Source organism: Mastigoproctus giganteus, chromosome 7 (genome assembly GCF_048544385.1).
Source record: "Mastigoproctus giganteus isolate SK-2022 chromosome 7, ASM4854438v1, whole genome shotgun sequence".
Classification (NCBI taxonomy): domain Eukaryota; kingdom Metazoa; phylum Arthropoda; class Arachnida; order Uropygi; family Thelyphonidae; genus Mastigoproctus; species Mastigoproctus giganteus.
This window is the reverse complement of record NC_143581.1, coordinates 80,227,688-80,243,000: the sequence shown is the minus strand read 5'-3', so window position 1 is coordinate 80,243,000 and position 15,313 is coordinate 80,227,688. Positions and strand designations below refer to the sequence as shown.

The 15,313-nt window shown below is 42.0% G+C and overlaps 1 protein-coding gene across 1 annotated transcript in view; it reads right to left on the bottom strand.

The window, feature by feature from the left end:
- The window catches only part of LOC150083024 (DNA-dependent protein kinase catalytic subunit-like), a 127,922-nt gene that overhangs the window by 78,973 nt on the left and 33,636 nt on the right, over nucleotides 1–15,313 (bottom strand). The window contains exon 6 of the mRNA XM_090378357.1: nucleotides 107–219. Within this exon, the coding sequence (XP_090234483.1) occupies nucleotides 107–219 (113 nt within the window). The remainder of the gene's footprint in view (nucleotides 1–106; nucleotides 220–15,313) is intronic.

The window sequence follows — 15,313 nt, the reverse complement described above, 5'->3', positions numbered from 1 at the left end:
ATGGCCATATATTTTTCCAAATTATTTGTATTATGTAATAAACTAAAAAATAACTCATGAAAGTATGAATGGTAAGCATTAAAGACAAACAAAGATAAATGATTACCTGCTGCTTCAATTCTGTCAAATATACATTCATCAGACGATGTGAATCCTGGAGCAGGTGTTCGGGATAATAACGGCAAGCAATACCCAATAAATTCAATATTTCCTTTTTCACTACAAATGCAAATAAAAAACATTAGCATATTCTAATGCCTATAAAATTTGATAATTATGTACATAATCAGTGTCCATTACATGTTAAACAGGGTATCCCACTAATCCTGTAACCTAAGAATGAAAGTTAGTATTACTAAGCAAAGAGCTCAAAGTAGCAGGAGTGCTATAGCTTGGGGTGAAACTGAAGAGGGCAGTTCTCCAATGAATCAAAGCCTTAAAAAAATGTCCTTCTTGTCTATTGTTTACAGATATATGGAGGAGGACATGATACAGCCAAGGGGGATGTCTCTGTGTGTGTTCAGTGCAAAGAGTATGAGAAAATGAAGTACAAACACAGCATTCTAATGGGCATGTATGACAGCTTGAAGAACAGGTTAGATGCCCTCGAAGGAATTAAGCACTCAGATACCCACCTCAATGGGAGAGCTTACATTCCTGCATCATGCGACACAACAGCAATCCGTAAGACAGAATGCACTGGTTCTGCAGGAGGTAGTTATTGTTGGTGACTCTATTAGTCGGGGTACTGTAAGTCATGGCAGGGGAATTCTTCTGTCTTAATTCTGGTAAATAGGTATCTCGAAAGTTTGAATCACATAGGTTGGCATTAAGTGATAATTTTATTAATATTGTTATAATTAATTTATAATGTTGCATTCATAATGGTATGCGTAAACTCAATATTGTAATATATATTAATAACATAAATCTGATAGCGTAATAGGTAAAACTGCTGCATAACCGATAAGTGTTATTACTGCATGTAAGTATATCACTTTGGTGAAGTATTCTCAATTACATTGAATTTAAACAGAAATCAGACCAGCAAAGCAAAGGATTAAAAGTAGCGGAAGTGCTGTGGCATGGGGGGGGGGACTCAAATAGTAGTAGTAGTGGCAAATAATGAAAGAAAGCAAGCTTAAATAGCATCGGCAAAAAAAAAAAAAAAATTATATGCACTTTTCCCATCCATACCGTCCAAGAATTTGTCGGCTCTTTCTTGAATTTATTCAACCCATCCACTTCAACAACAACCTTCCTGCCCAACAATCAAAATAAAAGCACCCTTTTGCTACCTTTAACAATCTGGTTTCCCTTCTCTGCACCTGTTCCAACAGATCTACATCCTTCCTAAAGTGCGGCATCCAGACCTGTACACCACACAAGATGTTGCCTAAACATAGTCTTGTACAAAGGGACAATCACCTCCTTATCCCTGCTAGCAAAGTTTCTGTATATCAATGGCAAAACCCATGACCTATTTTGCCAGCATGCAATGACCTGTTTTGGCAGCATATCTGCACTGCCCACAGAATTTTATATCTGACTGCACAATTACATTCCCCCCCTAGGTCTTTTTCATTTTCCATTACTTTGAGTATAGTAACACACAGTTGATAAGTTACTCTGAGATACTGCTACCCATATGCAGTACTTGCATTTGCTGATGTTAAACTTCAACTACCATTTCTCAGCCCATTGACCCAACTTTCCTAGGCAGTAGCTCACTCTGATTACTGTCATTACCCACCCTGCCAACCTTTGTATCATCTACAAGCTTTGACATTAAGCCTCGTATATAGTAACAGTATTCATCACATGGCACAAGGAAGTCACAGGCTTTTCCTGCACTGGCAAAATAAAATAAAAAAAGAGTAGATAAGAAAATACAAATTATATGCTTCCCTCCTCACACAGGTAAGTATCCAATTGACCTTTGAATTTATTCAAACTGTCATCTCTCAACTACCTGTGAAAGCAACTTGTTCCAGCAATCAACAATCACTGGCTAAAAGAAAACTTCCTACAAACTGCTGTAATTTGAATTTATGACCCCTAGTCTGGAATTCTTTATAACAGTGAGAAATCTAAATTCATTCATTTTACTAATCCTTTACAGGGCCTTATAAACCTCAATCAGGTCACAACTGCCAGACTGTAGCCCATATAATTGGAGACTTTTCACATACAGTCGTCGTTCTGCTGGTCTCACCATTCAAGTTGCCCATGTTCGGAACCTTTCAAGAAGCTCAATGTCTTTTTTTCAGATGATATGTCCATACTTGAACACAATATTCCAAATGTGGTCTTATAAATGCCATGTACAACAGGATTATGACCTCCCTATCTCTACAGGATAATGTTCGATAAATCATCAATAGGACACCATGGGTTTTCCTAGCTACCTGTTTACACTGTTCAGAAAACTTGATATCTGCACGTATTGTCGATCCCTTTCCTCCTACACTGCTTTTAACTGAATCCCACCAAGTGTATAATTTATTTTTTATTGCTATTCCCCAAGTGACCTTGCATAAACAAACTTCTGGCATCCCCTGCCCTAAAGAATCTCTCATATGTGAATGTAGAGGCAAAATAACTCCGCCATGGACGGTCCCAAGCCCGGCTGCGAAAGGAGGAGGGTGGTCATCCTGCCGAAATGACCAGAACCAGGAAACCGGGGAAACTAGGCAAGAAACCGCATGAAATTCGGAACAAGCTCTTACAACAATGTTACCGCATCCGGGGTAGCCGATGCGCCAGCACTGGGGACCCAGGGTACTGGTGTGAAGTGGACCACTGGCCACAGAACAAGCTGTTATAACAATGTTACCGCATCCGGGGTAGCCGATGCGCCAGCACTGGGGACCCAGGGTGCTGGTGTGAAGTGGATCACTGGCCACAGCAATAAACTTACTACGCCGAAAAGGACAATTAACATTGGCGAATGGAATGTTCGAACGGGGCACCACGTTGGACAAAAGGAAATCATTGCCCAAGAACTACTTAGGTGCAAGATATCAATCGCAGCATTATCTGAATTAAGGCTCACCGGGTCTGGAACGATGATCATCCAACCACCAGCACCTAACGAAGCGGTTATGCTATTCTACTCTGGTGGCGAGAAACGAGAAGCAGGAGTGGGCTTTATGGTCGATGCTCAGGCCACCAGTAGTGTGATCGCTTTCCAACCAATATCGGACCGCCTGGCAGTCCTTACTGTCAAGGGCACCATCAAGACCCATATTATCTCCGCCTATGCGCCAACTGAGACTAGCCTGGACCCGACCAAGAATGACTTCTACAACCAGCTTCAACATACGCTGGATTCAATTCCGCAGACAGAAGTGATCATCCTCGCAGGGGACTTTAATGCCCATATTGGCGTGGACAGATCTGGTTGGGAAACAACAATGGGCAAGTTTGGCCATGGGAAGATCAATGACAACGGACTACATTTGTTGTCCTTTGCCGCATCTAACAACCTGATCATTGGAAACAGCCATTTCCAGCACCCTCAAAAACATCAACTTACATGGCGAAAACCATCTGGCAAGGACTCAGCAATCCTGGACTACATTTTGATCAATGCCAGATTTCGCTCATCACTCATGGATGTTCGTGCCATGAGGGGACCTGATTGCGGATCTGATCATTACCTCATCCGGGCTAAGGTGCAGCTCAAATTACGGCATGCAAAAAGATCATCTCGGTCAGCCAAGCTGGACTGGAGGCAGCTAATGAATGCTGCCAACAAACAGGCATATCAGATCGCCCTATCCAACCGCTTCGAGATGCTGGCCGTGCCCGAGGATATAAATGAAGAAGAAAAGCAGATCTCTGATGCCATCCTGGAATGTGCCAAGCCCCTATGTCCACCTGCCCGACGTCGAACGCAACCATGGATATCAGACGAGTGCCTCGACCTCGTGGACATACGGAAACAGGCAAAGTTGGTCGACTTTGAACGGTACCGGCAGCTAAACCGAGAAGTCCGACAAAGAATGACAGCAGAAAGAGAAGCATACTGGAACCAAGTGGCAGACGATCTTGAAGTGGCGGCATCCAAAAACGAGTACCGCACTCTCTACCGCACCCTCAGATGTCTGAGTGGAAAGACTAAATTGACTAGTGACAACATCAAGAATGCTGATGGGACCTTCGTGCGATCACCATCCGAACGCCTGCAACGGTGGAGTGAATTCTTCAAAGCTCTGTATAATCACGACCCACCTCAGGGACCGCCAGCAACAGCACTCTCGATCGACCCCCCTGAGGTCTCCATGGTCGATGTTGAGCCTACAGTAGAAGAAGTGAAAGCAGCCATACAATCCCTGAAGAATGGCAAGGCACCAGGAGTGGACCAAGTCACCACAGAAGCGATCAAAGCCGGGGGAGATGTACTGCTTCGCCGACTACACTCACTCCTCAAAACCATCTGGTGCACTGAACAAATTCCGTTAACATGGAGGAAAGCCATTATCGTACCGATCCACAAGAAAGGTGATAACCGGGACTGCAAGAACTACCGTGGCATCAGCCTCCTTTCCATCATTGGAAAGGTCTTTATGAAGATTATCCAGTGAAGACTGCAAAAACATCGCGAGCAAACCAGTCGAGAAGAACAGGCAGGATTTAGACCCGGGCGAGGATGCTGTGATCAAATCTTTGCCATTCGTCAGCTGATGGAGGAGAGGATCCGGTGTGGACAGCGAACCGTCATTGTTTTCATTGACTTTAAGTCTGCTTTCGACTGTGTCCACCGGCCTGCCTTATGGAAACTACTAGAGGTTGAACATGTACCTCGAAAAGTCATCACACTCCTCCAAACTGCATACAACGGTTTAACCAGCCAGGTGCGCATCCAGAACGATTTATCTGAGGAATTTACCATCCAAACTGGAGTCCGCCAAGGGGATGTAGCCTCCCCGTTGCTTTTCAACATCGTGGTCGACGCCATTATGAGGCAAGCATTCAGAAACAGACAGGGCATACAATATGACAAGGATCACTATGTGACTGACCTGATGTTTGCTGATGATAGTGCTATCCTTGCCGGTAACGACGCTGAAGCCACGGAAATCCTCTACGACATTGCCCGCATTGCCCGGCCATACGGTTTGAAGATCAATGCTGGTAAGACAAAGGCCCTGACAACAGATGGGTCGCAAGCCACCATCTATCTCGAAGGCGTCCAGATCGAGCAAGTGCAGGACTTTAATACCTTGGGTCGCTGGTCCAGGAGAAGAAAGTTGCATCCACCATGGAAATTCACAGCAGAATTGGACAGGCGGCCACTGCGTTCGCCTCGCTCAAATGGTGTCTGTGGAAGAGGACCAACATTTCCACAAAGACTAAAATCCGACTCTTCCGGACTTTGATCCTGCCCATTCTTCTTTACGGATCGGAAACATGGATTTGTCTCAAGTTAGATTTGAACAAACTTGAGGTATTCCAAATGCGATGCCTGCGGCAGATCTTGGGCATCTCTCTTCGCGACCGCATCACTAATGATACCATCCGCGCCAGATGCCAACAGCAACCAACCATTGCCGACCAAATCCAGAAGCGAAGGCTCAGATGGTTTGGCCACGTATGTAGAATGGGCACGAACAGAATACCATCCACACTCCTTTGGAGACAACGACCCACCCAATGGAGCATCCAACGGACCGCGCCTAGGAAAACGTGGGCCAAGCAAGTGGAAGATGACTTGAAGAGCCGACGTCTCGACCTTAACCAGGCCAGGACTGAAGCCATGGATCGTAAGGTATGGAAGAACATCACAGAGCAAGTCCGAAACCCTGCGGCACCTACAGCAGCATACTGGTTGCGTGGCCAACCACCTCCCCCAGCTGCCAGCTAAGGACCAAAGAAGAAGAAGAAGAAGAGGCAAAATAACTATTCAATTTGTCAGAAAGGCTAGGATTATCAAGAGTTAACTCATTGACATCAAGTAGCCTAATGTGATTCAATCAGTTCCTTCTACTGTTAATATACGCATTGAAATTTTTGCTGCTTTTCTTTGAATTCTTTGGCAAACTTCTCATTATCTGCCTTAGCTTGCCTAACTTCCTTTGTCACTTGATTACAGACTAATTTATATCGACATATGCTTCTGAATCACCTGATAATTTATACGCATCCCATGCACTTTTCTTCTCTGCCACTTGTCTCAACAGTTAATCTGGCATTGCTTTAGGCCCATGCCTTGAACAGTATTTCTTCGTTGGTATGAAAAGCCTAGTAGCTGCTATTACTGCTTGCCTGTAATAGCAGCTATTCTAAATTCCCATTTAGAATTTGCTGTTGACAACATCATCAGTTAGTCCCACTGAATATACTTTAAAAACTGTAGACCACTTTAGTCACCCATATGAAAGCAAAAGCCTTTCCTTTTATCCTTGACCATATTTATGTCTTTAATTAAATTCCACATTAGTACACTGTGATCGCTGCCAACTCAGTGGGCTTTTATTTTCAGATTCTTAATGCATGTAGAATCACTGCTGATAACCAGATCAAGAGTACTGCTTCCTCTTGTTGCCTCTCTAACATGCTGCAGTCTCCCAAGAAATCTACAAAAATCTTACTAGTGTGTGAGCAACCATGCCACAAATTCCAATCAACATCTGGAAAACTGAAAGGGGTAAGAGTTGAGGACATTGTACAGAAGATATCATCTTCTAAGAGCACAAAAGGTGATATTTTGTGCATGTTGTTGTACACTAATGATATTAACAGTAGGAGATCTGAGGACTTAATAAGTATAGAGGAATATGGAGAAAAAGTCGTGAGTTAGGGATAAATTCAAAAATGTCTGCAATTCTGCCCAGTCATGATAGGAGGGAGCAGATGATGGGAGCCTTGTCAATCAATTCGCCCTGGAGGTGTGCAAGACTCATGGGGTAGAACTTTCTCAACAGGGACCATGCTTGTTAACAGGAGAGACTGCTTCTACAGGGATGGGATGTGCTTAAGTAGAAAGGGTGCAAGAATATTTGCTGATGCTATCAAGGCAGTCTTGGATCGGAAAATTGCTAGCTTGGGGGGGGGAGATAACATAGAGATTATAGAATAACAACAGCCACAAACAGGAAATTGAAAGTGATTCTTGCACTGATTCTATTGTAACATGCAGCATCCTAAAAAGCAACTGGATAAAGGTAACTGGGTTTTCAAGCCCTACTGTGGGTCATGATGGAACAAGGCAATACATGGGCTGTTAGGGTAACTAAGAATAAGAAAGATGCATGTATACTTGCATGCATAGCAATGCTAGTCATACAGTAAATAAATTTGAGGTGCTAGTCAAATCATCAAATGCAGACAAATACACAGAAAGAGCAAGAAGGGGTGGAGGACTTATGCTCTTAGTTAAAAAGCACAAAATCTAAGGCAGTGCATCCAGTTGACATGGGTGGCAAGTGCAATGTTCAGTCAGTTTAGTGTGACATAAGCAATAGGAAAACAAAAATGAGAGTAGAAGTGTGTTACAGGCTTAATGATTGTATGAACAACTATACAGAAAAACAGAGTATGCCAGTAAATCAGAATATCTTATAATGGGGGGATTTTAACTTTCCAGATATTGAATGGAACTTGTAGATTGGTCACTCACTAGCACTAAAGAATGCTGTGGATTTATTGGTCGACTGTTTTCTACAGCAGCATACACCAATGAACTAAAACATTATGACCACCTACCTAATATGATGTTGGTCCTTCACATACAGCCAATGGTCTTGGCGCATTATAGCCTTAGTAGCTAATGCGCCAATAAAACCAAAAACCCAAACCCAAACATACAGCCAAAACAGCTTATACCCAGCAAAGCATGGATGCTATACGATTTCTAAATGTGTCTTGTGGTATCTGGTAGCAACACTTAACCATCAGATCCTTTAACTCCTGTAAGATCCGGGTTGAGACGCCACAGATCGGAGTTACTGTTCCAACACAAAACAAAAAAATGCTCAATGGGATTGATGTCTGGGGAATTTGGAGGCCAGGGCAATACCTAGAAGTCTTCCTCATGTTCCGCGAACCAGTCTCAAACAATCTGGGCAGTGTGGCATGGCACATTATCCTGCTGAAAGACAGCACCGCCAGAGGGGAAGACCGTTGCCATGAAAAGGTGTACCTGGTCAGCAATGATGTTTAGGTAGGTAGTATATGTCAGAGTGCCCAGCACATGGATGACTGGACCCAGGGTATCCCATCAGAACATTGCCCAAAGCATGACATCACCGCAACTGCTTGTTTTCGTCCCGTGGTGCATCCAGGCACCATCACTTCCCCAGGTAAATGATGCACACGTAACTGGCCATCCACATGGTGCAACAGGAAACATGATTCATCAGACCAGACAACCTTCTTCCAATCACTCAAGGTCCAGTTTCGATGCTCGCGTGCCTATTGTAGGTGCTGTCACCGGTGAACCGTGGTTAGCATGGCACTTGGAGCAGCCTGTGGCTACGCAGCCCCATTTCAGCAGGGTTCGATGTACTGTGTGTTGTGACACATTACTCCCATCACCAACTAGTTGCACACCAGTCGTCCTTCTGTTGCCACGTACCATTCGAGAGAGCCTCCACTCACCTCGAGCATCGATGAGCCGTGGTAGTCCAACACCTCACCAGCGGTTCGTGGGTTTTTATCTCCTCGGACCACTTTCGGTAGGTACTAATAACAGCTGACCGTGAGCACCCCACCAGCCGTGCTGTTTCAGATATGCTCTGACCCAGTCGTCTGCCATTATAATTTGGCCTTTCGAACTCACTTAAGTCCGCTGCCTTTCCCATCCGAAGAACAAGAGTAATAGTGATTAACGGAGCTCAGTATCAGTTGTTTTTTATACTGTGTCCCGACCCGCACATGCATCTTAATTCACCTGCAGTTGCTTCAATTTGCATAACGACTCGCTGGTCATGTTTTGGCTCATCGGTGTATTAGAGAGGCAACAAGAGAGAGCAATACTCTTCTGAGCACACCAATTACACTGGTTGGCAAAAATAAAAAGAAAACATTTTTTTGCTAAAAAAAAAAATTCACGGAGATCCTTTATGTTTCTGAATTCAAATATGGCAACCATATTGCTGTAACACCCACAAATTTTAAAGGTGAAGGGATTAAAGTCAAAAACTAAGTTTCTACTGATTTCATATATTTTAAGAAAATGTTACAAGCAGTACTAAATATCAAACAATGGGTCTATTAACCTTATTCTATTTAAAAAAATGTTTATCTCATAGCAAAACACTTATTCTGTCAATTTTTGCCTTTTATAATCATCCACTGGTGTTTCCCATATGAGATTTCAACAGTAGCCTGCCACCAATGGAAAACTGCTAGCTTGGGGGGGGGGGGGGATACACAAGCTAATAGAATAACAATAGCCGCAGGCAGAGATGAAAGTGATTCTTACACTGCTTCTATTGGATTGAGTAGCAGCCTGGACTGCAAAAAGTGATTGGGATTTCAAGAACTGTTGGGAGTCATCATGGAACAAGTAAATACATCGGCTGTATAAGGGTAACTAAGAATAAGAGCAGGTGCATGTATATACTTGCATATACACCAATGCTAGGAGTATAGTTAATAAATTTTATGAGCTTGATAGTTACTGTTATCTGGTTTTTAGGAGCATTAGCAACTAAGGCCATATTGCTCCGGGATATGCGGTGGTCATTCCCTGACCTTTCCGCATCCTCCGTATTTGGTGGTGACGGGCTCGAACCCCGGTCTAATCAAGAAGCGTGTGCTACGCACTGCTGCTCCTTCCCACCTGGCTACGGAGGCGCCTTTATGAGCTTGAAGTGCTAGTCAAGACATCAAAGGCAGATATTGTTGGGATATCAGAGACATGGTGTCACACAGATATAAGTAGTGCAGAATTGGAATTTTGAGAGTACAATGTGTACAGGAAGGATGGTGGACAATGCAGTGTAGAGTCTGTTTGGTGTATCATAAGCACTGGGAAAGAAAAAAAAAAAAAAAAAAAAAAAAAAAAAAATCAGAGTAGGAGTGTAATATAGGTGTAATAACTTTTACAAGTACAACAAACAATTGTGCAGGGAAACAGAGAGGTTGCTAGTAAATCAGGGTGTCTCATAATGGGGGATTTTAATTTCCCACATATTGACTGGAACTTGTGAATTGGTCACTTGCACACTACAAGACTTTTGTGGATTTATTCAATGATTTTTTCCTACAGCAGCATATTAGAGAATCAACAGGAGGGAGTAATAATTTTGATCTAATTATCAGCACTGATTATTTATGCATTTAAAAACTTCAGATAAAAGAACCACTAGGTGGCAGTGATCACAGCATACCGATGTGGGATTTACTTCAAGATGTTACTACCATCAGGGTAAAGGAAAGAGTTTTGCTTTCGTAAAGGTGACCACAGTGGCCTCGGAGATTTTTTAAATTCTCTACAGCGGGACCAACTGATGATATTACCACAGAAAATTCTAAATGGAGAGCATTCAAAGAACTAATCTTGGAAGCTACAAGGCTTTTCATACCAACTAAGAAATACTGTTTAAGGTATAGGCCTAAATGGACATCAGATGAACTAAAGGGGACTTGTGGGAGATAAAAATGCATGGGATAGATATAAATTACCAGGCGATACAGAAGCCTATGGTAGATATAAGCAAAGTCTAAAATCAAATCTCAAAGGAGGACAGTCAAGCAAAGGCAGATTACGAGAAATCTTTAGCAAAGGATGCAAAGAAAAACAGCAAAAACTTCTTTACTTATATAAACTCTAGATGTTTATATAAACATCTAGTCATGACTGCAGTTATAGTTCACACCCAATGGGCTTGTTAAACGGAAATATTCTCTGACCAATTTGTTTCGATACCAGGGTCAACTGGCACCTCCGTAGCCAGGTGGGCAGGAGCAGCAGTGCGTAGCACACACTTCTTGATTAGACCAGGGTTCGAGCCAGTGACCACCAAATACAGAGGATGCAGAAAGGTCAGGGAATGACCACCGCATATCCCCGGAGCAATATGGCCTTAGTTGTTAATGCTCCTAAAAACCAAATAAACAACAAACCATGGTCACACAGGAGCAGGATGCAAAAAAAAAATTTATATATCATATACTTGGATTTCAGGAATGCTTTTCATACAGTTGCTCATGGAAGACTGCTGTACAAATTGGAGCAGTATGCAATTACGGGTAAGTTGCTGCTATGGATAAAGGAATGCCTGAGTGGGAGAAGAGAGTGGTAATCAACAGACATTGCTCTTCGTGAACTAATGTTATTTGTGGAGTTCCACAGGTTTTGGTTTTCTGCCCATTGTTGTTTTCTGTATTTACCAATGATACTGAAGAAGGTATATCAGGCTAAAAGTCCAAGTTTGCAGAAAATAAAAAATATTATTAATGACAGTAATGACGCTACTATTACAGGATCTAAAAAGGTTGGGCAGGCAGATGTGCTGAGAGGTGGCAACTGAAGTTTAAATGCAGAGTACTGCATTTGACAGCAGTAACCTCAGAGTAACATACCAACTTTGCAGTACTACACTCAGAGTACTAGAGAATGAAAAAGACCAGGGGGTAATTGTGCAGTAAGATATGAAGTTTTCTGAGCAGTGCAGCTGCCAGAACAGCTCATGGGGTCTTGTCAATGATATATACAGGAGTTTTTCTAACAGAGATAAAGAGGTGATTATCCCTTTCTATAAGGCAATGGTCAGACCACAACTTGAGTACTGCATACTGGTCTGGAGACTTCATTTTAGGAAGGATGTAGAGCTACTGGAACGAGTGCAGAGAAGGGCAATGAGATTGATAAGGGGAACAAAGGGTTGTGCTTACCAAAAGAAGGGCTTAAATTCTGAAAATTGTAGCATCTGGAGACTAAGCACCTTCAAGGTGATCTGACTGAGGTGTATAAGTCCTTGAATGGTTTGAGAAAGCTCAATACTGATGGGATCTTTCCTCATGCACAGATTAAAACACTTGAGGGGTCATAATTCCAATTAAGGAAAGACAGTTGTAGAATAGATGTGTGGAAATTTGCCTTTAGCCAGCAGGCGGTTGATTGCTCGAATTAACTTCCATCTGTCGTTGTGGAAGTTGATAGCTTAAATAAATTCAAGGAAGAACTGGACAAACTTTTGGAGTGAATGGATGAGTGAAATGGAAAGCGTTTTTTTTTTTTTTGACTGATGCTGTATAAGCTTGCTTTCTTGCATCATACACTTCTACTAATGGTAATGTTAACATATTTGAACTCCAATTTCCCTTTTTCCTGTGTGTTTCGTTTGAAAAATTTTCCTGTGGAGACTTCAGAAGTTTTAGGAATATATGACACTTTGCAGTACCAAGAGTTGAAAAGTCTGGATCTTTACTTTTTCCTAAAACTTGGGAAGTTTTAGGAAAAAAATTCTAAATGGGAATGTAGGAAATAAAGCTTTAACAGCATGTTGCATCCCAACTCTCAGTACACTAAAATTTGCTCAACCACAATTTCAGTGTAATTTTGTGATTTCTAATCGCCTAAAAAATTCTGGTAGATGTTTTCAAATGGCATGCAGGCTTTTTCTATAGGATTTAATTTTTTAGTGAATTCAATCTGGAATAGCAGTTTGATTTGAGGACCTACAAAAGTTCCCTCTCTTATATTGGCCTCACTGACTCAAGGAAACCTTTGCCTCAAAACAGGCAAATCCTTCTACTTTTCTGTTCATCACTTTCACAAATATTTTTTTTTTTTTTTTTTTTTTATCAAACCTAATTTGATGTGCAATGGAGGTAAATAGATGTTTTAACCTTTCTGCCAAAGGAGGATGCACTACATTTTCTGCCCTGGTGTATTTTCTGAACAGTCTGGCCATTTTTTTACCCTGTAGTGTCAATCTTTTGCTTGGCTGTCCCATTGCATAAAAAGCAGCAGTATTTAACATATCCACCTTAAAACCCAGTCTACCACTTTTGGGTTGGCACAAATATTCCATTTGCATTTTTGATAGCATATTTTCTGCAAAAGAACCTACAGGTCCTCGTATGTTTCTTTCATGTGAAGTGCATGTGCCAATAGTATAGATGAATACTCATTTCCATTATAGAGTATTACTGCTTTAAAACTGACCTTGGATGAATCAGTGAAAAACCTCTGCTGCTCAGGGATGTGCTCCACATGTAACCCTTTGTAATTCCTGGACAATGTTACAATAAACCAAAGCACCATCCAATGAGTAATAGGTCATTATCGTAGATTGCCTCTTACTATAAAAAGACTCCTTGACATCCTTTTCAAGAAGATTCCACTACTGAAGCCATGTTCCTAGTAATTCAGAACTGGTACTGGAGAGGTCCAATTCTCTGACCAAATCATTCAATTCTGCCTAAGTGATTATATAACACTTTGCGGTATCTTCTAGAGACTCCTTTTCCAACCCTGAATCAGTCAAGTCCACAAGTTTCCAGTGGCTTTGGCACTGGCCAAAATCACCGTGAGTAACCAGCCTTAGAGCAGAAGGTATGTTGGGATATTCTACTTTATGCTTAGATTTCCCAGAAAAACCAGAAATATTGGTCATGCAAAAGTAACAATCGTTTTTTTGTCTCAAGGTTCCCACCACATCACTAGAACAGCAAAAGGCATAGAGTTATGACTGCTGATCCTTCAACATGGGCTACAGCAAACCTTTGGCACTTATACTTTTTTTTGATCTCCAACCTTACATCCAAAATAGATTTCTCGGGCTTTTGTCACAAGTTGTGACAGTGGTTTCTGTTGCAATTTTAATACTTCTCCACAAACAAAGCAAAAGCTATCAGGCTTATTTCAGCAAGAATGCAACATATTTCATGTGTGGTTGAGGTACGTGCACATAAGAACACAATTAAGAAATTGTAGATTTTTATTGATAATATAAACACAGTTCACGATTTACACTAATGCACTTGTTTACAAACACTAATTCGCCAAAATATTTGTTCACTTTTTTTCACCACTCACTCTCTGAAACACATACACTTTATGTAATGCAATAATGCTTGTTTGGTGCAGAACCCACTTATATATACACATGGGCAGAGAAATTTCTAGAAGGCTCACAATGTTTCTATAGAACTCCATCAAACAGTCTGGAACCTTTCAGAAACAACCTGACATTTCTTCCACATGTAACAATAATCTAGAACATTCTTGAATGTTGTAGAAAGCTCCCAAATGCTCTAGAAATCTCCTGAATGTTCATCAAAAAAAATTTTAAAAAATAAATGGAAAAGATGATTACACCAACTACAGGTCTTGGTTTTCAGTCATTAACCTATGATATTTTAAAACCAAGGGCAATGAGAACTTTTCAAGCACATATCTCTGTTTTTGAACATATTTCCCATGAAAACCTGTTGAAATTTGGTCCTTGAGGTTGTCATAGACATTCTCTCAGATATGCCAGACAAGCTGTACTTGCTACTTGGGAGTCTAAAACGCTGATGGAACTGATATTCGGGTGACACTTAAGTCAAGTGGACCCAATTTCGGCGAACTCTGGACGGTCTGTGACAGCCAAATCCTCTGCCTGCACCTTCACGATGGTGGGACTGTTAGTAATCCTGGGTATAACCTCCATGCACAAGTACATGGTGGGTGACCACCCAGGTGTGAACCAACGTAAGCAGGGGTAGAGGTGTGGTGCCTACACCACATGGAGGAACGCCGCCCCTCTATGTTACCAGGCAGTACCAGGTGGTAGATGACTCTCATCAACCGATGAAATACCACCACTTTGCTTATTGGAGGCTTGAAGTGGTGGAACCCATGTTTAGTCTCTAGAGCTAAGTTCCGGTCAACCCTTCCCTATCTCTTCCATCATGCAGTATTGATTGATGACTTTTGAGGTTATGATGAACGTCGTGGCGAGATCCAATATTCCTTACATTTCGAGGGCACAGCTCTAAAACGGTGTTCACAGGATGGCCGCTAGTTAGTACACTGGACCGACCTATTGGTAACTCTAGGAGGCTTCCGGATCAGCTAGTGTATAATCTTGCTACCTCTGCTCTGCCAGATAGTGACTGGAGGGAGTCCGAGTAATGTGTATGCGGGGAGCATTGTCGAGGCCACGTTATGTCAAGGATCTGGGTATATTCTTACCACGTGTACGCCATATCCAAAAATTTCATTACTTCACACAGCATGTCTCACCCACTTTTTCTTACTATTGAATACACCATGAATTGTCAAACTAATAGAGCAAGATTATCTGCGAAAAGATCTAAACCTCCCAAGCACTTCCTAATTCATTTCACAAATATACGTGGTCTCAAT